This window comes from Rhagoletis zephyria, unplaced genomic scaffold (assembly GCF_001687245.7).
Source record: "Rhagoletis zephyria isolate East Lansing unplaced genomic scaffold, Rhagoletis_zephyria_1.1 Rzeph_scaffold_01744, whole genome shotgun sequence".
Lineage (NCBI taxonomy): Eukaryota > Metazoa > Arthropoda > Insecta > Diptera > Tephritidae > Rhagoletis > Rhagoletis zephyria.
In genome coordinates this window covers 28,611-51,971 of record NW_016158828.1, presented here as the reverse complement: position 1 = coordinate 51,971, position 23,361 = coordinate 28,611, and the positions used below count along the sequence as shown (strand labels likewise).

At 35.1% G+C, this 23,361-nt stretch overlaps 2 protein-coding genes across 3 annotated transcripts in view; one reads left to right on the top strand and one right to left on the bottom strand.

The window, feature by feature from the left end:
- Positions 1-224: 224 nt before the first annotated feature.
- Positions 225-14,494, bottom strand: LOC108365005 (uncharacterized). Of its 2 annotated transcripts, none has more exons than XM_017618899.1 (4): positions 14,184-14,494; positions 7,030-7,160; positions 549-602; positions 225-461 (listed from the first exon to the last, which is right to left on the bottom strand). In XM_017618899.1, exons 1-4 carry the CDS (start codon positions 14,299-14,301, stop codon positions 303-305), a joined length of 462 nt encoding a protein of 153 aa, XP_017474388.1. In that variant the 5' UTR covers positions 14,302-14,494; the 3' UTR covers positions 225-302. The 2 variants fall into 2 exon arrangements, with proteins under 2 accessions (XP_017474388.1, XP_017474387.1); XM_017618898.1 differs by having other exon boundaries at positions 7,027-7,160; positions 14,184-14,493.
- Positions 14,495-15,175: 681 nt separating this feature from the next.
- The window catches only part of LOC108365006 (serine-rich adhesin for platelets-like), a gene marked incomplete at its 3' end in the record, with an annotated part of 20,317 nt that continues 12,131 nt past the window's right edge, over positions 15,176-23,361 (top strand). Inside the window, exon 1 of the mRNA XM_017618900.1 lies at positions 15,176-15,269. The remainder of the gene's footprint in view (positions 15,270-23,361) is intronic.

Here is a 23,361-nt window from a genome sequence, read left to right as displayed (position 1 = left end):
GAGGAGAAGCTCGGCCAAAAACTTAGCCAAAATGTAGGTAACAAAAAGTATTATTATTGGCAGGGAACTGTACCATTGAAACGAAATCAACTATATCATCAGTGTCAGTTTCAATAATAACTTTTTCTCAGTTTGAGACAAGGTCTGTTAAAATCTGTAAGGTTTCTTTATGGAATGATGTATACTCCTTTTTGCATATATACTGGTATAAGTATCCGTAAAACCCCAAAAGCCTATCCTTTGATGCAATTTTGTTTATTTTAGTAAATATTTCAAAAATCGTATATAACTATAGATAAGTACTAATGACGTTTGCCTTTAATAATCATATTCTGCGAAGCACCGAAATTCGGATCGACATTTGTTGCTGTTGTTATGCCGTCTGAGTCATTGCAAAGATCTGTAGTACAGCTGCGATAGAAGCTTTTGAAAGTCGAATCGCTTTTAATGGCATTCAAGTACTAAAAAAAAAATGAAAAAAAAATTTATAATTTATTCCTAAATCAAATATAAATTACCACAACATATTAAAACTTGTACATACTCACCAAAGGTTTATCCAAGCAATCGCGTATAAAGGAAATCACTTTTCCAGCGGGACTCTGGGTAAGAAACAAAAGCGAGAAAACAATTACATTAAAAACTTGGAAAATATATTTATGTACATATGTATTTGAAATTAATTAGCAGAACTCATTGAAAGCAAATAATTTAATCACTTGCCCTATACCCTATATGCACTTCAACAACTTCAATTTAATAACTAATTTCCTAGCAGCGTATTATACGGAAATAACGGACACACGTAATTTTCGTGGTTTTCATTTGTTTTCAATTTGTTGTTGCTTATTTGCTGCTGCAATCTCATTAGGAATGTCCACTAAAGTTGACCAACTGGCAACCACCTATGCGGATTTCATGCTGACGCTTTGTTATACCTGCGGTTTTGCTGAGCGCATAAGCCAATGCATTAATTAGCATAATAAAGCTGGAAAGCGCAGTGACCGTACGAAAGCAAACAAATAAAATAACAAAATATATTTATGTAAAGCCGCTCATAATACCATGCTTACAGTTTAGTCACTATTCCTGTGTATGTAACTACAGTATCGGTCATATCTATAGCACGCCATTTCGAAGTGATATTGTGTGCAACTTATGTTTATTTGTTTATTTTTGCGAATTTTCAATTAAAATACAGTTCTTTCTCAAACCCCATATATACCCAAGTTCAACAATTTGTAGAAAACTACAAAAAAGTTTAAAAAATGTTCACCTAAATTTCAAACTTTTTTCTCGGAAGTGATAGATTTTTTTTGAGTACACAGTTTTTTAGCCCCTGCAATTTTAGTCTGATAATGTGCAAATTTCAAGTGGCTACGAATTACCGTTAATTTTTTAGAATTTTTTTTGTCGCATTAGCTTCCATATAATGAATAAACTCAATTTATTTGTATATGGAAGAAAGCCGCAACGTCCTTGGCGAAAAAAATTCTAAAAAATCAGCGGTAACTTTTAGCCACTTGAAACTTGCATATTATCAGACCAAAATTGATTGGGCTATAAAACTGTGTATTCAGAAAAATTCAAACACTTCCGAGAAAAAATTTTGAAATTTAGGTGAAAATTTGTTGCACTTTTTTGTAGTTTTCTATAAGTTTTTAAACTTGGGTTTATATGGGTTTTGTTAGAGAAAGAACTGTATTTTAATTGAAAATTCTTAAAAATTAATAAATAAACATAAGTGGCACACAATATCACTTTGGAATGGCGTGCTATAGATATGACGGATACTGTATGTATGTACGGATGTGTATGTACATACATATAGATATTTATTTTTGGATGTACATATGTATGTATGTATGTATGCATGCCAGTGTAGATATGTGTGTATATCTAGATATGTGTGTATATGTTATATTAAAATAAACTTCGAACCACAACCGCGTTTACACTGAGAATACCACAGCTTAGATGTCTTGATTGCAGTTAAAAGTTTGTTATCTGCGTATACTAGTGCAAATGTGTGTGGTGTTTTGCTTTTAAAGCACTTAATAAGGTTGTAATGCGCTTATTTTCTTAAGTAATTTATGTTATGTTTTTTTTAGATCAGTGGATGTTAATATTCTTACTCCTCTTAATGATTTAGAGCATTTTTTGAATTTTAATGCCAGTTTTGTCTACGCGATATTTGGAATTTTATAGAATGCTATGAATATACTATAGTACTTGTTTTCAAATTTTTTTTAGGTGCTATCCCCTGAATTGGTTGCATATAAGGAGAAAATTTATCTCATAAAATATTAATTCAATTGACTCAGATTAACCCGTGCCACAAACGTGTAATAAGAAGTATAGCCAAAGGCAGCATTGACGAAAAGTAATATTTCTTTATCTCAACTTCGGCATGTTTGTGACACGGGTCGGACTTGATCACACATTTTTAAGGAATTATTTTTCCCAATACAAGTAACCATTTCAGCGGTAAAACCCCCAAATTTCCTATTTTCAAAAATAAGCGTTTATGTACGTAAGTATATAACTTTCCAATATATTTGTGAGGTTTTTGCTGGAAATATTAAATTTTCGCTTTAGGCTAACTCAAATCCATGTTTCCAATATTTTCGAAGACATATTAGGTTGCCATTGTTTTATTTTCCCCAAGCAAACGTAAACGTTTTTTCCACCTCAAATGCTTTGGTCCAAAGTTACTTAAATTTCGGGACTTAATGGCTGGCTATCAGGGTGGGCCTGTCCGTGTTCGCCAAAATTTTTCTAAGAATATCAACTTCTTAGACCTGATCCTATATAAATAAGAACCTATCGTGGGAAAAAACATTTGGTGAGGAAGTTATAAGTTTTCTTATATTTTCTATAAGCGAGCCCTTAGTAAGGGTAAGTAGTGGGATAAAATGCTTAAATTAATTACTTGGGTCTATGACTACCCTAATTACCCGGACTAAAGAGTCCAGTAAGCTTATTCTCTGACATTTACCCTACGATGGAGAAATGAACTCTTCCGCAAATGTGTGGAAGCTTGGAGGAGGGGTTGGTGTATGGGTCTTCTGCCATTAAAGTAGAGTTAAGGCTTCCAGACTGCAGTAGTGTTTTTTTAAGCAGAAGTGCCTACTTTAAAGAAGAAGTTGACAATAATTTCGCCTAGTTCACTAGGAGTACTAATCTCTTTCCCAATTTCGTCAGAATATTTTCTAATCAGATTTATACTGGTTTCACACCACAACGTCATTTGCCGGAATCAGTAGCGCTGAATAGTTATCGAGAAATGGTGATCTTGAAACAAAACCATCTTTGTAAGTCAATACCACCGGACCTTTGTGCTTGCTCAGTGATGATGGTTTTGCGTGTCTCTGATGCGGGTAAGATTTTTACTGAAGTCTAGAGAAGAAGTCTGATCAGGAAATGTGGTGATCTTCGAAAAAGCAGCTATAATGACTACCCCTTAGACTTGGTTTATTTTAGAATTTTTCTTTAAAAAAAGCAAATATGCAGTGGTATAAATTTCAATATCACGGTTGAAATATTTTTTTCAAAGTGCATTTTCAGTGACAGGATATTGAAAGTCAAAATAAAATTTCACTAAAAGGGCGGATGATGTTTAATCTTCTGCATTAGTTTGCCCATTGCTTCCCTCCAATTTCTTGCTTTATCTTTCCCACGCATTTCCACAACCACACATCCTTCGTTGCACCATTACAAAAAGTTAATTCAATTTTAATATGCGCTTATAAAGCTTTATCAGCTTTGCTGGCTGGAGTGTGGCAAAGATTATCCGAAGTTGACGACAAATCAAGGCAAACAAGCTTTGCATATATTTTATACGCGCACACATTCATATAGACATTTGAAAGGTTTCTAATGTCCATAAGTACATAAGTATGTACATTAGGGTAGAGAAAATTTTTTTTTTTTTAGAATTGGAAGCGCCCCTAATAAAATATGGCAAAAAGTACCAATTGTGCTCCGAGCTTACTGTAATTTGTTATCTGTGGTATTTTTGCTACGAAATGAAGTAGAGTTCAAAATCACATAGATTGACAAGCTGCCACGCCTACTGTACTAGGGGGCGGAAATGGTAAATGTTGTCTGATTTTAATGAAAAAAAAAACATAAATTTTTTACGATTTTGTAATTCAACAAAGAAATGTATTTTCCTCATGAAAAATACGTGGAAAACTTCAAAACCTCGGCGGCACCATTAAATATTAGCTCATTTTAAAATAAAAAAGTACTGGTTTCTTTTTTTCCAATCTTCTATGATTTTGGGGTGCAGATGCAGGAAAATTCAAATAGTTGATTTTCCTGTGTTTTTTCGGACCACCCTGATGTGCGTGCATACAAAACGAGTATTTATCTAAGAAAGGCTATTTATTAAAGTATTAAATAAGAATTGTGCAAATCCGTGCAGCTTATTGGCCAGCTTATTTGCTTAAATCAGGCCACTGGGTTGGGTAACTTAAAAATGCTGGTAAATTGGATTTGGTATTAACTAGAGTAGTTAAGCTTGGCTGCTTGAAGGTTTTCGCTAAAAAAAAACTAAATAGGCTTCCAAGTCATTACTTTTTAAATTCCAATCACTCCTTCCAGAACATCATGCCCATTGCTGCCTCAAAAACGCACGCATCACATGTCAAGCTGCCACCACATATGCCACCAACTTTTACCACTTCATCTACTCCGTTGCGCATGCAAATGCTGAAAAAGTTTGCTTTGATGTTTTCCCATTTGGAAAATTTTTACTAAGCAAATATTCGCTAACTACCGGGCTATTATGAGTGCCCCAATATCTGCTGAGTAGGGTGTGTTGATGTATTGCTGGCTAATAAATGCTTGAGTAGCTGCAGTTTGCCTCGGCTTGGTGTGAGTGGCAAGTATAATTGCTAGCTGGAAGTACATTTTTTCGCTAACGCTGTCGACGGCAGCTCCAGCTGCATGCTGCTCCATGCAGGTGGTAAAGTTGTTGTAGAGTGATTTTTGATGTTTCAACGTTTTTCTTTCATCCACGCAACTCTCATTTCCTGTACGCTTTTTAAATTGCAGCGCGTGTGGCTTTCGTAATTTTTGTCCCTTTTTTTTGCTTTCATAAAAATTTTGTTGCGTTTTGCTTTTTCACTCATTTCCTGCTTTTGTCGTGGAAAAAATTTTTGTGTAACATCGTAGCGGCTTCCGCTCAATTTGCTGGCAAAGGCAAACATTTAAGTGAATTGTCGGAGTTGCATACACATTTGCATGTGTAAATATGTATGTAGTATTTCTATGTTTCAAAAAACTGTATATTTACAAACTGAAATTCACCGTGAGCCATTTTTTTGTTCTCACTAATTCTATTGTTCGGCCGGATGTTTAACTAACGCTTCTCTTTATTATTCTTAAATCGTTATTTTTATTGCTTTTTTTCGACAAATTTCTCTATGCAAATATAGAGCTACTAGAAGGGTTCCAGATTAGAATTGTTTCCTATGGAGATGAAAATGGAAATCTAATTGGCAATATCCAGATTGGTAAAACTGTTGGCATAATTAAATGTAGGACAAAAAACACGTTGCTTCAAACCGGCAAAGACGAATTGTACTACATAGTAGATGTATTAGGAAATTTGGTCTCACGACCCACACATTGTTTGCGCCAACTAAACGCCAACGTGGTCCAAAGTTATGCGGTAACATACATAAAAAAAAAATATTCCGACGAACGTCCACAAAGAAATTATTATGCAAAGTGAAAAAACTTCGGCGAAGAGGAGTCTGCTTTGAGTTAAAATTTTAAAATCGCTCGGATATCTCACTCAAACCTGACAAAAAAAAACTATCAGGTATGTTCTACAATTCACTTCCGAGTGAATTTCAACAAAACTCAGTTTGAATTCGTAATTTCGGGGGTTTGTGTTTCACTTTCTGAGTTTTATATTCAGGTCTGGAATCCGAAATAAAATAGAAAAAAAAACTCGTGAAGTGAAACTAGGAACCCCGAATGTCAGATTAAAGGTGAGTTTTTTTTTTTGAATTTCATGCGGAAGTGAATTGCAGAATCTGCCTGTATTATTGTTTTGGTATTTTCTAGAAAGCTCTTTTTGAAGTTCTTTCAAATTTAATAAAAACATGGAATAAGCGGCTTACGATAAAACTAGTTTTCTCTGAACCTGGGCCCTCATCTGAAGTATTGCAGTCTAAGTCTGGCCAATGCAGAAAAGTCGCACTCTTCAAGACAACGCCGGCAATCCGCCACCATGGAATAGGCTAATCCAATACATGTCATTATCACCAGGATATTCCAAAAGTGTAGCCTGTCTAAGGCCCCCAACCTCTCCTCAGTTTTCTCTACGCTTCGATTTCATACGCGCTTTGATTATGAGCCTCGAGGAGCATGAACGGTTCCGGCCCTACAAATACCGACGAAAAGCCTACTGAAGCCAGTTCGTTGACGACCTTGTTACCATCAACCACGCAGTGATATGGCTATTAACTTAGCTGAAATTTTCTTAATTTGAGCTAGCCGATAATAGAAATTCTTCTTCTTCTTTCGTTTAAAAGTATTGAGAGGTGGCTTAAAACTGTTTTTTCCAACAGACTTTTGAAAAATAGCATTCGATCGTTACGTAATGCTTACCTAATTAAAGGTCAGACCCACAGATTTTTAATTATTTCAGCATCGACTGTCTTTATAACCAGATGTTAAACCTTTGAGCTTGAAATCCCTTTTAAAGCATCTCACACTTTGACTTTAAACCGCAGGAGAAGAGGGAAGAAGTAGGACGGTTTCTTAAATGAAAATTTGTAGCCAAAGATCGAATGAAAATATATCCCCATGAAAAAAAATGGCCGATAAGGCCGGCCCGAAGAGTAACCAAAAGTACGATTTTTCGAAATCTTTCTAAAAAAATAAATTTCTCAACGAGCCTCATTTGAAAATATTGAAAATAATATAACATCTCTTTTTAACTCTAGTAATTTCTTTTAAGATTGGTCCACAAAAAGACAATTTTTTATATTTTCTATAAGTACTAACCACAGATTCTTGACGCATTATAGTGCAATACTTCTTCGAACAATTAGTGACGCGCGTAGAATTGGCATCCATAAGGCAAGTGTTATCTAAATCCGATTCCAAGTAACTGCAGGTGTAGCAGCGTAGGCCAGAAACTACGAGAAAAAATTAATAAATAGATATGTACACATGTGTTGAATGTTGATCAAAACAAAACATAAATAATAAGTACATAAATATTTTTACTTTTGAAATTATTTCACAATAACTTTTCTCTCAAAATATTAGTCGCCGCTTAGAGACACAAGCATATGTACATATATGTATGTGTGTATGTATATTTATTGTATGTTGCATCTATAAAATAAAAATAAATAAAGGAGAACAATCGAAGTGGCTTAAATTTTAAATAATTCTAAATTAACTACAAAATAACTCAAAATAAAATTTAAATTAAATTTGTGCACACAAAAATAGACATATTGCGGTACATCAAGAGAGACGAAAAATTTTGCGTTAATTTATTTTTATTATTATTTTTTTTTTTGTTTTAATAGAAAGTGGTAATCTACGTGATTCTTGGCAGCCATGGCGAGTGCAACAACTACATCACGTAAAAAAAAAGAATCAACAAGAATAACAACAAAAAGCGCCGTACAACTGCCAACCGAAAAACGACATGAAACATTTGCCAAGTTGCGCGCGGCCTCGTTAGCCGCTGATGGTGTAATAACAATGACGTCAATGCGTAAGCGAAACAGCCAAACAAACAAAGCAGTTGGCAAGCAGCACCAAAGTGACCGTTGAGGCCAAATGAATGAACGCTGGCCACCACAAATGCAGCTGTACAGAGAGAAGGATAAAGCTTGCCAAGAGAATGGTTGAGCGCCAACGTCACGGCAAGGCAATAAAATTACATGCTTACATACAAAGTGCATATATGTATAGCGGGATTTAGAAGAAAAAGGAATAGGGTGTAAAAATGTTACATGTTCGTCAGAAAATGCGAAAAACTATTTCTTAGCGCATACTAATCATATGGGCAAGGGAGACTTCATCTTAGGTTTTTTTTCAGCAAATTATAACAAAAATTTGCTCCAGCTTTTGCTGAACGGTTAATAAAATATCTGTGTACATTTTTAGTGCAAAATTTCAAAAATGTCAAATTATGAGCTATGTCACTTTTGAAGATCATATGCGATATGTGTGTAATATTGCTCAAGTTATAATCTAATCTAATTTGTATAATTATTAACAAAATAATTGATTTGTCTTATTGTGGCGCGCGTCTCAACACATTTTCGCTTCATTTCATTGGAGTGGTTTTTAGTGTTTTTCATTTGAATTGAATTGAAACATCAGCGCGTAGAAAAACAACAAACAATATGAATACTAAATTGAGCAGAGCAGAGCAGAAATAAATAAACAAAAAAAAAAAACGACGAAGATACTAAACCTATTCGTTAAATTAAAGCAATAAATACTAGCGTCGAAGACTACCTCAATGACAAAAACAAAGCAATGAAAGAGCAAATTTGTATGTACTGCATTAGATCGTACCACTATGTATGGAACTTGAAGTATCCAGCCAATGTATTCACGGTGGACAGATAAATTGTTGGACGGTTGGAGCGGATACATCTTTTGTTGGCCATAACTGTTGAAAATGCACCATACGATTTCGTGGCCGTTTCAGCTGTTTATGGTAATTGACGTAATTGATATTAATGAGAACTCTTTCTCTGCCTTTTCTCGTGCTTTTTGTATGGACCTCGCTTTTATATGCGGCGAGTTTCAAGCCCATCATACAAGCCCAGTGCACACTGATTCCAATTTTATATATATATATATTTTTTTTTTGCATAAATTGAACTAATGCAACCGCGCCCACCTTCACACACATTTACGTATGTATATATACAGGGTGTCCTAGAACACCCGTCTATCCATTCTAAAATGGAGGAGGAGAACGGGGTTGTTCTAACTTTAGGTCGTCCATTCGTCCAACTGGAAATTGCATAAATTTTTTCTTATTTGCAATCAAAATTTCCAACATTTCAGAATGACTAGCTGTTTTAGCAGGTTAAGGGCTGTTTCCAGCTCTCAAGAAAACCGAAAAATTCCTATAAGATAACGCAGAAGAAATGGAAAAGAAATTTATTTTCTTTTATCAAAATTTCTTAAATCAGTTTGCGGCTCTCAACAGAAAAATGCTGGCATAATTTTTTCTTCAAGAAAATTTACAGCAAAATCAAGGTGCGTTTTCAAGCGACAGAAATAATGATGTTTCTTGAGAGCTGGATTCCAAGCTTTAACCACAAAATTAAAAAAAAAAAACAACAAAAAGTTATAAAAAAAAGGTTTAAAAAATCGTTTTTATATACATATTTTACTTAGTAACAAAGCACTAATAGTTTAGTGCACCAGCGTGCAGTGACTTATTCGGTTAATTTAGTTTTAGAACACGATCGTACATAAGGTTGCAGAGCAAAGGACCTTAGGCAGACCCGTATGTTGATTCCCGAGACACTCCTGCAGTAAGTCTTCAAAATTGAATCGGACTTATTTTTGTGATACGGTGATACGGTCTAATGTTCACTTTATACATTCATACATCCATACATACATATATTGAATGCGTTCATTAGTCGTTGATTTCTTTTCTACAAAAACACTCCAAAGTGAATTAGCTGATTGTTGGTGTTTTTGTTTTCTCTATATTTGCTCGGTTTTTATACATGTCTGTGTAGTGTACTTGTATGTTTATGCACACCATATGGACAGGCTGTGGTGCACGATTTTATATACATACATATCTGTGTTCGTATGGAAAAGTAGCTTATGTCGAAAGGCTGGCTTTAGTATAAATCGGCATTCGCAGCATACGATTGCGAATGACTCACTGGCGCTGAGCTGTTGTAGAACTTTCGGCAAATAAACGTGCAAGAAGTAGTTCCGATACTAGCAAGTCAATATTCTTATTAAGTCTCATCAAAAAATTCCTTGCCGTTTAAAGAGTAAAGGGAATGCCGCATTATACTAAAGCCAGCCTTTCGACATAAGCTACTTTTCCATATGAACACAGATATATATATATATTTTTTTTTAATTCTGCGATAAATATGCTCGTTTGTGCGTTTCTTCGATTTGTGCTTAAAATACATTACGCCGCTATTCATCTGATTTGGCCGCTTTTGCTGCGAAATGACTTCACGAAAGTGTGAAAATTTCTATTTTTAGCTTTACATATCTATGAAGGGCCATTTCACGCTTGCGTATCGTCTGCAACAATACTGCATAAAACTACTGTACTGCTTTTCTTCTTCAACAGTCAAAGGGAGAATCTTTTGTCATTAGTTTATGAGAGTGTTACGATTTGTAGATTGCTTCAATGCAGGTAACAGACCATCTCAATTAAAAGGTAGTAATTTACGTAGATCGTTTTGCAGTATCACCAACGATATTTTTAATACTTTCTACGTCCTCTATTAGAAAAATTCTAACACAAACTCGTCATGTTATATATATTTGTTATCGCTGTAGATACTTGATCGACATATTTAAACGAATAGTGTTCGTTAAACTGATTAATATTAGGTTTGTTCGTCGAAAATCCAGCCAGAATTATCCAACACTCAAAATATCAGAGAGTAAGAAAAAATTCTGTCAAATTCTCTCTCATATTGAGAAACTGCAAATTTATGCTTGATCACAAATTTGCAGGAATTTGCAAGCTTGCCTGCCAGCTGGTGTCCACGGTTGCATTTCAAACATAATAAATTTTTATAGAATTTTTAAAATTCTTTCAGATGGACAAAAAACGGATATGCATGTACATTTCTAGTTGTTCTGACCTTCCTTAACATACATTTCAATTTCTTTATCGTACTAGCTGTCGGATTTCTTTAATCGACTCTGGTTGCAATTGCATTCCGATTGCGAATAGAATTTTTTCACAGCCGAGTTAAGTTCAAATCATTGGAATTAAGTAAATAAATTATACCAACAAGTATTTACTCCCTTTTTTTATAAAAAAATCGCTCATGTTTATAAATTTTCAAACTTAACGAACTTATTTATTCAAATTATCGTAGACAAAAATGCAACCATGTGCCACAATCATGTGTTTTTCGTGATTGCAAATTCTTGCTGGCTAAAATTTTTCTTTTTGTAACTTCTCTCAGAAGAACTGTCACTTTGCGCTCTCAGTTTTTGAGTGATGGATAATTTTTTGGTCTGCACGAACGCGATTTGGGAAAAAATCATTATAACTTGTAAAAATTCGTACAAATTTTTTTGCTCGACGAACAAACCTATTATAAGCCCTTCGATATTTTTTTACTCATAATTGCGTCATATGTATGCATATTAGTTGTGATTGCTATGCCTGTCAATATTACCATCATTCTTTCCATCGACTGTAGATATTGTTTTTGTAATCGATCTAAAAATTAACCGTTGACTACATTTTTGCTATTTTTATCGGATTCGACTCTTTTAAAATGGAGTGCAATCTTTTCGCAAAGAAATATAAAATTCTAAACATTCAACTATTTACCTTCACTGGGCGACATTCTACTTATGCATTCTGATAAGGAGAAGTATGTGTGAGCTTCATTCTGAACAGCATCCCTATCCATATGCTGTTTACTATTAGCATAGAAAGCGTAGAAAAAACGAGGGTGGTGTTTTTAATCATTTTCAATATATTTATTCCTCTCCGATCAACTCGACAGCTTAGTGCGTTTCTAAACATTATGACCGTCGACAAAGCGGGCAAAGTAACCGGCTGGACGATGACTTCTAACTATGGGCACTTCGAAATTTTAAAAATTTTTGAGGTCATCCCCGCCTTAGCTAACCACTGCATACCAAAATTCTGGGTCCAATCGGGTCTTTCACCAATCGAATTAAATCAAAAAGTTCGATATACGAACAGCCCCAAATCTGGGCACCGAAATCACTGATGTACTTTTGCAGCGGTGGTGGTCGACATGAAAAGAGCTGTGGATTCGGTACTTACAAATGTAATAGCTTGATTATCTTGATAGTGTATGGGCATCATTATGCACATTTGGTACTCTCAGCGAGCGCTAGGCAAACAGTAGAATTTTATTTCCTTTATGCCTGCAATTCCCCATAAACACAACAGCAAATTCACGGTATTCAGTTTTAAAGTACTTTTTATTTCCATCTGCCATTTATTTTCGTTCAAACTTATTCGCTTAGAACTTTTGCTAACATCACTCTGTTTGCTTATTTTGATTTATTGACTATAAGTACATACATATACATATGTATTTGTGATCCAAATGAAGATAATACTACGAAATCATTTTCGATATTCAGTAATTCGCGTGAAAATCTGCTGACTTGTGGTTAAGTATGTTTGCCAAAATATTTTCTTCTTACAAAGTGGTTAGAGAATTCTCATGCTTTTTATGTGCAATATCATAGCCAATGATATTTCTATTCTACTTTTCGTTCTGGTAAAACGAGTGTCAGAGGTGACGCGTGTGCTACGCATGAAAAACACACTCATTCACTCCAAAATAAATCAACGAAAATTAGCTGAAATCGAAGAGGTAGCAAAACTTTTATGAAATTTGTTAATTTTTCACGCAAATAACGTAACAAAATTATACTTTTACATCGTTCGGCTGCCAACTAATTTGGCATCCAACAGAGAATTCATGGGAATTGGCAGGGCACAAGAAATCGGAGAGGAATACATATTTTCCAAAAGAATATTATAAAGGTATTTATGTAGAGAAATGTTAAAGTTATCTAAATAAAACAAGGTGTAAAAGGCAAACAGCAAAGTGCTTGCGATTACAAAAGCATTATGGAGGGCCAATGGCATCGTTAATTTGAAGGGCTATAAACTACTAGCTGTAAGTGGAAGGAAGGGAAAATCCATCTATGATTCGGTACACTAATGTGAAGTCTTACTGAGAGTATTATTAATTTTAGCAGAAAATAAAATTATTTTTAACAATTTTATTTTTTTTTTGGAATTTTCACAAAAACTACTTTGTAATGTTACAGCCTATTTGGGCCTTAAGCTCAACCAGCCACTGCTTTTGATAGAGAGAGAGAAGCAACGGCAACGTCACCGTAATGCGGTGGTGAGTTTTCGAGCATCTCATAAGAAAGTTCGTGCCAGCCGTCGTGCCGTACGGTTTTACGTCGGTGGCTGTTTGAGCTATACTTGACAACACTGATGTTAATTCTGACTTTGCAATTTACCTAAAGTGTTCTTATAAGATATGTATTGCCACGATGTGTTTAGATATGGAGCCTTTGATATATCAATAAATGCGGAAGAATAAAATACACAAAAATCAAAAAAAATTGTTTTGGTCGACTGTTGATTTAGATAAGGCCTAGGCTTTGATCCTTCTAACAAAGTCACAAACCTTATTTTAACAAAGTCACAAACCTCGGCTTATCACTGCTGTGATTTATACTGCTCCTCAAACTTTACTTCTGGTTCAAATATACCGCTACAACACAAATTTTTAAGTTTTTGTGTATTTTTCCTGCGCTTGAAATCGAATTTTTGTGGCACATTGATGAGCTACGTTCTGTGATTCTGTAAGGGTGCGTTCACACAAAAAGCCGAGCGGTGCCGAGCGAAGAACGCCGGAGCGAAGCAAACCTACAGGTGTTCACACTGCAAATATACCACAAAACTTACCGTCAATGAAAAGCGGCAAAAATATCTGCTAAATTTTATCTAGACAATTTTGTTCTTATTTGACTAGTTTGATATCTTTTTTGCAGCAGCGTCGTGAAGCTGAAAAATTAAATAGAAAATTCAGAATACTGCTCCGCTTTCAGCTCCAAAACGCTTCTGAAAAAGCTTGCTGTATAAACACTTTTATCTAGCTACAGCAATTTGCAAGCTTCACTCCACTCGGAACGGTTTCGCTCGGATCCGCTCCGCTTTATGTGTGAATGTACCCTTAGAATAGAGGGGTTAATCTCCTTGATGAAGTTAGAAGAGAAAAAGGAGGTTTTTCCATTTAAGACTTTAAAATTAACCAAAAGAATAAGTAATTTCGACTACGAGTATTTAAAGAAAATCGCCATTACGCACCGAGATACATATTTTCAGAAAACGTCAGAAACGTTAATACTCCCCACCCACCCCAACGCTCATTAGCCACACTCACCACGTGTACTCTGCAACGCTAACAGCATGTTAATCAGAAAAAATACAGTGATTATATTGCAGCTGCTGGGTCTGCAATACATTTTGGCAGTTGTCTTTTGTTTTGACAGCCGTTCCATCAAGCTGCACGGTCTTCTCGTGACACACCCCCTACTTTTTTTTCTCACCAGCAGCGAAATTTGATGTTGAAAGTTTGGTTACGGGACTTATGCCACGTTCGGCTATACTTCCTGTTGGAAATGTTGTTGTTGGTGTTACCAGTCCCTCCTGGCAATTTCACATTTACAAAAATTGTACTCGCTTTCGTATTTGTCTTTGTTTTTGTATGTTACGACTGCTTACTGCTTGTGCGCTTTGAGCGTTGTTTCAATACTGTCACTGACACTAAAAATGACTGTCAACAACATCGAACGAAGCATCGTAGCATCGTGAAGTGCTGCCGCTGAGCCCATAGGCGTTCATAGTTTCTCTGGGTTGCTGGAAGTTATACACTCATACATACGTATGTACATATACTTTGGTTGTTTTAAGAGGGCTGAGAAGAGGGCGTGCGTATAATTGAAGTCGTGTTGTTTTTTTATTACGGTGATTTTATCACCTATCAGACAGTCGTGTAGGTAAATAACATGACAACATGTGCCAGATAATTGCACAAAGAGTAAGCGACGATGTTGCACTGACTGTTTGCGAAGTTTTATAGACCTTTGCGAAAGTTAATCGAAGTGAGATAGAATACCTTATCACAAGGTTAACATTTGTTTGATAAGGTGACATGTACATGTATATGTATTTATATATAAGTATTTATGTACAATTAAAAGGTAATTAAGATGGAATGAAAGTGAGGAAATGCGTAAGATGGAAAGCAAAATTTGGTTTAGGAAAATCATGCAGGTTTAAGAAAAGACTTATTTAAAATTTACTCCTATAATTTATTTTATGCTTAACATCAATCCTTATAATTTACAACTATTCTTTAAATTTCAGAATGATCGCTATGTTCCCGGTTCGCCGATATTTCGTGATGATTGCAAAACCCCGCCGATAACACCCGCCCCACCTTCAACGCCCAAGAGTCGAGATAAAGGTGAGTCACATTTCTTTCATATTTTTGTTCTCTATCAACAATACCTTACAGGCTAGAAAATCTTTCCATTTTTGAAGAAATAAAACTATGTCATTATTATCTCCAGACTAAAAACAATGTCCGCATTTGGAAACAGTCCAACAATCCAGAAAATATGGGCATATTATGTGTGTGCGATTAATTAATTAATTGAACGTGCTAATTAATAGTAGCCGAATTAATTTATTGATATAAGAAAATCGTTCGCGATTAATTAAAATGATCAATTTCCCGATTTATTACTTTTTGATTAATCAGATTCTAATTAATTTGATTAACTAGAAAACTAAATAATGATGACCTGATCAATCCGAATAATTCAGGTTTTTGTTTGCTGCTACTCACAGTGACGAACCGAACAAAAGTATTGGCGCAGAGAACTTACGAAAAGTTTTTTATTGTAATTTCCTTATGCTAATTGTTTAGAAAAATATAGTTCATACTACAACAAAAAACACAGAAATAAAATTTCTAAACTTTGTGTAAAATTCAAGAAAATACAATAAATTAGCATACTAATTTGCAACTTTCTAGTTTTATAGAACAAAATAGCAGCAATGTTAAAATGATAATATTTGTTTTTTTTTATATAAATATGTTTTTCATATTATAACTTGCTTGTTGGTGTTTGATTAAAATATTGTCCATTATATAGCTAAAACAGCTTTAATAAAAGTTTTAAAACAAAGAAAAAAATTTAAAAAAATTATTCAAATTTTCATAAAATTTTCTGAAGTTTCGGTATGAATTTGTAAAACATTTCTGAGCATACAGTTTTATAACACACGAAAATTAAGTATAGTAAGGTGCAAATTTGAAGACTTTAAAAAATGCTTTTTTTTTTTTTTTTTTTAATTATTGTGTGCTGATAGTCTTTTTCGGTTTCGCGATTTTCAAATGTATTCAAACTTGCACTTTGTTATAAATACTAAAATTTCATGTGTTATAAACTGCATACTCAGAAATGTTTTAAAAATGGAAGTTAGAAAATGTTGGTGAAATTTTAAGAATTGTGTAATTTTTTTTCTTTCTTTTTAGACCAATACCAATTAAAAATCGGGCTCAATATTTCTCTTCCAAATTTTATTAGCTTTCATTTAAGAGCAAATTAATCAAATCGGTTGAAAAATTAAATCCCTGGACTATTTTAAATACTAAATTCCAGTTGTGGGCCAATGGTTCTGAGGTGATTTGAAATTTGAAAATTGAAAAAAATTTTTTCGTTGTCATTGGTATATACAAGAAATGTAACCAAAATGTTCAGATCCTTTGGTATTTTTTCATAATTTGAACAGCTTAATCGAGAACATTTGGTCCGATTCCCATCACCTCCAACTTGTTGAAATTTATTGCACTATGATATGAGTTGACTACCCAAATAAAGAGAAAATTGTATAGCATAAACTCACTTCCGACTAAATGACCTAGTAAAATTATGTGCTGACGAATTTAAAGTTAAATACAAAATACTATGAGTATAATTTATTGCCCCCCAGCAAATTGAAAAAATATATTTTGGGTAAACTTTAAATGTTGTCCGTTGTGTCTGCGAATGACGTAGTCAATGATGCACTCATGAGGAAATTTTGAATATAAAAAGTACAATCACATCTGTCTCTGTTTTCATATAAACACTATGATTTGTATGTAATTAAGAGTAGTACTGCCGAAATGATGACGTCAAAGGCAGGTGTTGATCATTAACTGGAACAGTGATCTCTATAAAATGGGAAAATACGCCTATATTCATGTCATCACTTACATGCAAAGTTATATATAAATGTAAATATTTGTATACACTGGTGGTCTTGTAATAGCAAAAACAAACCAACATTTATAAACAGGTAATACCTATAAGTAAAAAAAATTATCAATTTATTATTATTTGAGTGTGTTTTTCTACATTAAAAAGCAAATGCAAATGGAGAACCCACGAAATAGCAGATCAAACATCCAGCTCAAACTGAGCTTTTCTCCACAAGAAAAGTGTAACTAAAGTTGTCAAAAATGCCCGTATAAAACACCGTTCAATTCATTCTGAAAACCTCTGCAAATCTTTTGATCACACTAAACTCTAAGAAAAAATTTAGTAAAAATACCAAACAAAGTTGTTTACCAGCCTCCAGCAAAAAGAAAAAACACAGAACAGTGGGAGGTGCGACCTTCCCCCAACGCGATCGGAGCGCAAAAATAATTTCAAAAAGTAAGAGACTAGTGTGGTGGCAGTTGAGTACGTGCAGCGGCAAAAATAATTTCCGGCACAGTGAGTACAGCGCTGCGGCAGTGGCAGTGGCAGTCGCTGCCGCCAACCTCCTGTTTTTGACGCTATCTATCTTGCGAGCTGTGTTCTTGCTGTCTATGCCAAGGTACTTTACCGCCTCTTCCGCTTACTTGCTGTGCCTCAAGTTCACATCCCTCATATTTATGAACGCGCCCACCTCATACTCGTAAATCTGTAAACATGCCATGCAGGTGGAAGTGTATACGTGCGCGTCCAATGGAAAGCTGCATGCAAGCATTATTTGTTGATTTTGCTAAGCTGTCGAATTTCGGAAAATAACATTCCGCAAACACACACTTGGAATGCGCGCCACAAATGTGTTCAGCAGAGCGCGCTGATAGCGAAGCGTAAGAAAGAAACCATGAATGAATCTCTGGGAGATGTAGTTGGGCTTTGAATGCTTAATAGCGCCTGGAAGCGTTTTGCTTGGCCGTGGTTGGTTGCCTTATTTGGTTGTACTATTTAATACAGCGCCTTATTCAATGACAGACCAAAACAAATGCAAGAGGGAATTCAATAGTACCTTGACGTTGTATGAATGTTGAAAAAATATTTTTCTTCTGCGACTTGCCGCGCAATTGGCCTCGAATAGCACACCATCAGCCAACTACCCCTATGGCACAGCCATTATCAAATACACGACTCTTAGACAGTGAATAAAATTTATATTTTTGCTGTCCTCTTGATAAACACCAAATATTTTCACACAAAACTCTTAGCAGCCAATAAATTGCATAGGTGAGTGAATTTGAAAACAAACCAATTGATTTCGATTTGTTTGAAATTCATGTGCTGTGTGATTTTATTTAGTGTCCTACATGTGTATTGGTGCGCAATTGTTATCTTTATGAATATTATTTGTTGTTTGTTTCTGTACATACAAACATACATACATACGTATGTATTTGGCAGTATAAAATCTGTTTAATTTGTAAAATCTGTAAAATTTTTATAAAATCTGTAATTTATGCTGACAATAAGCCACATTAACACACTTTCACACATATGATTTTGTTCGAAAAAATTTAGTTCTTCTTTCTAATTGGCTAACTGATTTTATAGAAAATGTTTGGCCGCCGTAGGTTGCTATTTTATTGAATCTGCCGGAAGTAGAGTCAAATAAAATTTAAACCCATCTTACCATGACTCTTGGATACCACTAGCTAAGCGTTTTACTGCCCCTATTCGGCATGCCGAAAGGTACTAGAAGCTTACTGAGTGATTATTCTCACAGCTCGTATTGCCACCAGAGCTGCTAGGCAGCCGCCGGGGTCGAATGGTTACAGGTACTTTTCAAAACCAGAAATGGTCTGGCCAGTCCATAGTGTCCACTAGCGTGCCTCGAAACCCGTTTTTTGTGATATTTGCAAAATGATAATTAAAAAAAAGCGGTCCCGATTTTCAAATGAAGAAAACCCATATAAACTAGTTTTATTTTAGACATTTTCCACACAATAACACTTACTTTTAGTCTGAAATCCTGGCTAAAACTGAAATGTGGCTGCCCAAATAGGTAAATAAGCTTTATACCCCATTGTCACCAAAAGCTTAACTGCAGTTAAAAGCTCAGATAAGTTGCAAGAATTTTAACATGTGGTGATCCGAAAAGTTAATTTCTTTCTTAATCCATACACCATCTGTAGTCTACCATGGATAGGCCATTCATCGAGATGCAATTAACACATTCTTAAACTCTCAGCCTGTCAATTCCATCATCGGAGAACAGCGCCATCTATCGCAGACGAACAGCTGAAGTTGCTTCGTGAGACTCGCGATTCTTTAACACAACTCCGTTCTGCATTTTTTGGCAGGTTAAACTGTTCAGTCCAATTCAAGTAAGATGTCCCGACGACACTAGCTCCACAGGCTCACTCACATCAGCTCCGCTCTAATATCCCTCTCCCTACGGCCCAAAACCCGTCGGATGAAGACAACATGTACATACATAGTCGATTCAATGATGAAGACAGAGTTTAGAAAGCTGCTACATACCAAAAAAAAGCAAAAACACTATGAAAGCCTTTCCTTCGGTTTTCTTTTATTTTTACGTAATTTTCTGTAGTACCATTTTCTACAAAATGAATTTTAGAGTTCTTGTATTCTTTCATATAAATGAACCACGTAAAAATTCGGTTTATTCGATTGGAAAAATCCGGCTTACTCAAAAATTCAGGGTTTCAAAAAAATCACCTACAAATATTAAAAAAAAAAAACGGTTAAAACCCAGTTTGAAAAAACCGAGTCAATCACCCTAGTGTCCACAAAAAGGTTAACCGCTTCCAGAGTAAAATTTTTGAATTAACAACTTTTAAAGGCAAATCAGAACAATATTCGTTATGCACTCCGAGTAAATACTATCGCAAATTTGAATTCACTGTGGCACCCAAGCTCCGATGAATCTTATCACGTTTGGATGAAAGTTCGCTGGCGAAGCAGACGGAAGGAAGTTCTACTCGGATTTTTTTTTTTCAATTTTAAATAAATGCTGGCGAATAACTGCAGTGTCTTCCAAGCAGAGATTGCCCCCTTCAAATAGGCCACCTATACAAGTTGCTTACCAAAGAGGCACAATTTAATAGGAAACCTCAATTCTTGGTTTTCTTGGAAAATATTCAAAAGTTTTCTAACAAGCCTTCTTAGATATTAAAAGTAACTTTATTTATGCATATGCAAATATTTTGCACAAAAAGCAAAAACATTTTTGTGAATTAAATATATTTTCTAGTTTATTTCTGAATCTATAAGCTTCTATGCAGTGGAGAGATGCATGCAAATTTTAATTTTCGGCAACACTAATTAAAATTTGTCAATTGCGCAACATAGTTATTTGTTGGGTTCCATGAAACTAATACCAATTAAAACTTATATTTTCCCCCTGAAGCAACTTCTACAAGGTTCGAAATGTAATGGAATAATTGACCGCAATTAAAAATTCACAAGCAATCGTGAATACAAACAAAGGCTTATGCTTGTAGGTAGATACATATATATGTACATATTTATGTGTAAAAAAGAAAAATACGCATTGATACGCACTAATAAATGTACATTAGGGTGGTCAAAAATAAGTAACGTCGGAATTTTAATGCTCTCATCCCCTAGGATTATTCTATGCGGAAAAAATGTACCCCTATTTTTTTTATCGAAAAATATTTAGAGGTCGCTAAAAGCGCTCAAACTTTTCCATGTATTTTGTATGGGGAAAAACAAATTTTCGTAGAAATGCTACGGAATTCTTCAACATCAATATTTTTCGATCGGAAAACTCTGTTCCTCTTCAGGAGATCTCCAATAGCAATCCCTATTGGTTTATTTAACCATTTTTTAATGCTAGAGATTTTCCATTACATTTTCTGGAATTTCCCAAAGGTTTTGGCGGACGTATAAAATATAGCTACTACGAAAAAATACTTAAATAAATAATTGAGTATTATTATTGGGAGTCTCCTGAAGAGAAACAGAGGGATCCGATCGAAAAATATTGATGTTAAAGAAGTCCATACCATTTCTACGAAAATTTCTTTTTTCCCATATAAAATACGTGGAAAATTTTGAGCGATATTTCGATTTAAAAAAAAAAAAAAAATATGGGTATATATTTTTTATGGTATAGAACAGTCGTAGGGGGTGAGAGCATACAAATTCCGACTGTACTTTTTCACATGCATTTTTGGACCACCCTAATGTACATACATACATTCGAGTACATTCGCCAGACATTGCACGCATTTACCACATTGCACACAAGGCTTTACAACACTTTCAGAAATCTGTTCACCTGAAAATGCCTCCTGCCTCAACCCACCAAACAGCTATCCGATTTTCATACATTTCTTAATCGTACAGTTACCATTTATCTGTGTATCATCCACCTACGATTCGCAACGAAGTGAAAATGCGTTTGTTTTTATGCAACTGACAGATGCAACAGAAAGATTGGAAAGTAAACACAGGTAGCACAGTTTATGTATAGATGCATTGAGCAATGAATGTTGTTGCTATATTTTTTTTTCATTTTGGTTAGGGACTGCTGTGCATCTCAACATACATATACGCGTGTACGGCTACTGCTTTTGTTTACATTGAGGCTTAATGCTTGTGGCTGGCGAGGTGCTTCCCATTGTATCTTTAGGTAAGTGCAGAGGCTTGTGTGGCTTGGTGTGATTACGTGTGTGCTTTGTGTGCAGTCAGTTCTCCTTGTGTTTATCTCCAGTTCAATTGCCAAGTGCATACGAGAACTTCAGGTGGAAACTAATTGACCATAAAGTTAGCTGATTGGTTGTCGAAACAACCAGCCCACAAATCAAGAGTATGAAGCAGCAAATGGCTATACTAAATAGAAACAGCAACAAATGTAAAATACTTTTTCAAAGGGGGCTTAAATTGGGTGAGGCAGTCATTTTTGAAATATTTTTTGGTAAATTTTTTTTCCACAAATATAAAAGGGAAACCCAATTCGAATCGATAACCACAAAGATGTAAACGTTTTTGAAATGTGGATAACAATGTTAATATCGGTAACGATAAAGGAACCGATAATGATAGTGCAAATGATAACTTTAACGACAAAAATTGTCGTGATTCTTTTATTATTTTCAGCAAAAGAGCGATTATTTTTCTGGTATTTCTCACAGTTTTTTTTTCGACCCTCAAAAATGAAAGCTATTCGGGAATTTTTATGGTAAATTTTCGAACTCTTTGCGACTTTATAGTAACCTTCAGGTTTTGTTTTCGAAATTCAAGATAAAGAAAGTATACCGTCACATCGAGATGTATAAAACACTTACCAAAGGGTTTCACATATTTATAGCTAACAAAAAGAGAATAATGAAGCGTCGACGCGGTTCTAAGAGTACTGATGGACTCAAGCTTATCTAGCTTAGGCGTAGGGCTATAGTAGGAGGCACTCTAAAGATGTGTAGGAGTTTTAAACAATAGTGGTATCGTAAATTTTCATATCTCGACCTCTTCTGTAACCCTTTGTGTTCAACGAGAGTAATGTTCACCTTTGCCAGCTTCCCATTTCTTATCCAATACCTTTCCATCAATTTAAAAATATAACGGGTGATTTTTTAAGAGCTTGATAACTTTTTTTTAAAAAAAAACGCATAAAATTTGAAGATAATTTCATTTAAATGTTGACCGCGGCTGCGTCTTAGGTGGTCCATTCGGAAAGTCCAATTTTGGGCAACTTTTTCGAGCATTTCGGCCGGAATAGCCCGAATTTCTTCGGAAATGTTGTCTTCCAAAGCTGGAATAGTTGCTGGCTTATTTCTGTAGACTTTAGACTTGACGTAGCCCCACAAAAAATAGTCTAAAGGCGTCAAATCGCATGATCTTGGTGGCCAACTTACCGGTCCATTTCTTGAGATGAATTGTTCTCCGAAGTTTTCCCTCAAAATGGCCATAGAATCGCGAGCTGTGTGGCATGTAGCGCCATCTTGTTGAAACCACATGTCAACCAAGTTCAGTTCTTCCATTTTTGGCAACAAAAAGTTTGTTAGCATCGAACGATAGCGATCGCCATTCACCGTAACGTTGCGTCCAACAGCATCTTTGAAAAAATACGGTCCAATGATTCCACCAGCGTACAAACCACACCAAACAGTGCATTTTTCGGGATGCATGGGCAGTTCTTGAACGGCTTCTGGTTGCTCTTCACTCCAAATGCGGCAATTTTGCTTATTTACGAAGCCATTCAACCAGAAATGAGCCTCATCGCTGAACAAAATTTGTCGATAAAAAAGCGGATTTTCTGCCAACTTTTCTAGG

Coding starts and splice junctions, on each gene's coding strand:
- LOC108365005 (XM_017618898.1), bottom strand. CDS start 14,301: ATGGAACGGCTGTCAAAACAAAAGACAACTGCCAAAATGTATTGCAGA. Junction 7,161..14,183: donor AGCGTTGCAGAGTACACGTG/GTGAGTGTGGCT, acceptor TTTTTCTCGTAG/TTTCTGGCCTACGCTGCTAC. Junction 462..548: donor ATTGCTTGGATAAACCTTTG/GTGAGTATGTAC, acceptor TTTTTTTTTTAG/TACTTGAATGCCATTAAAAG.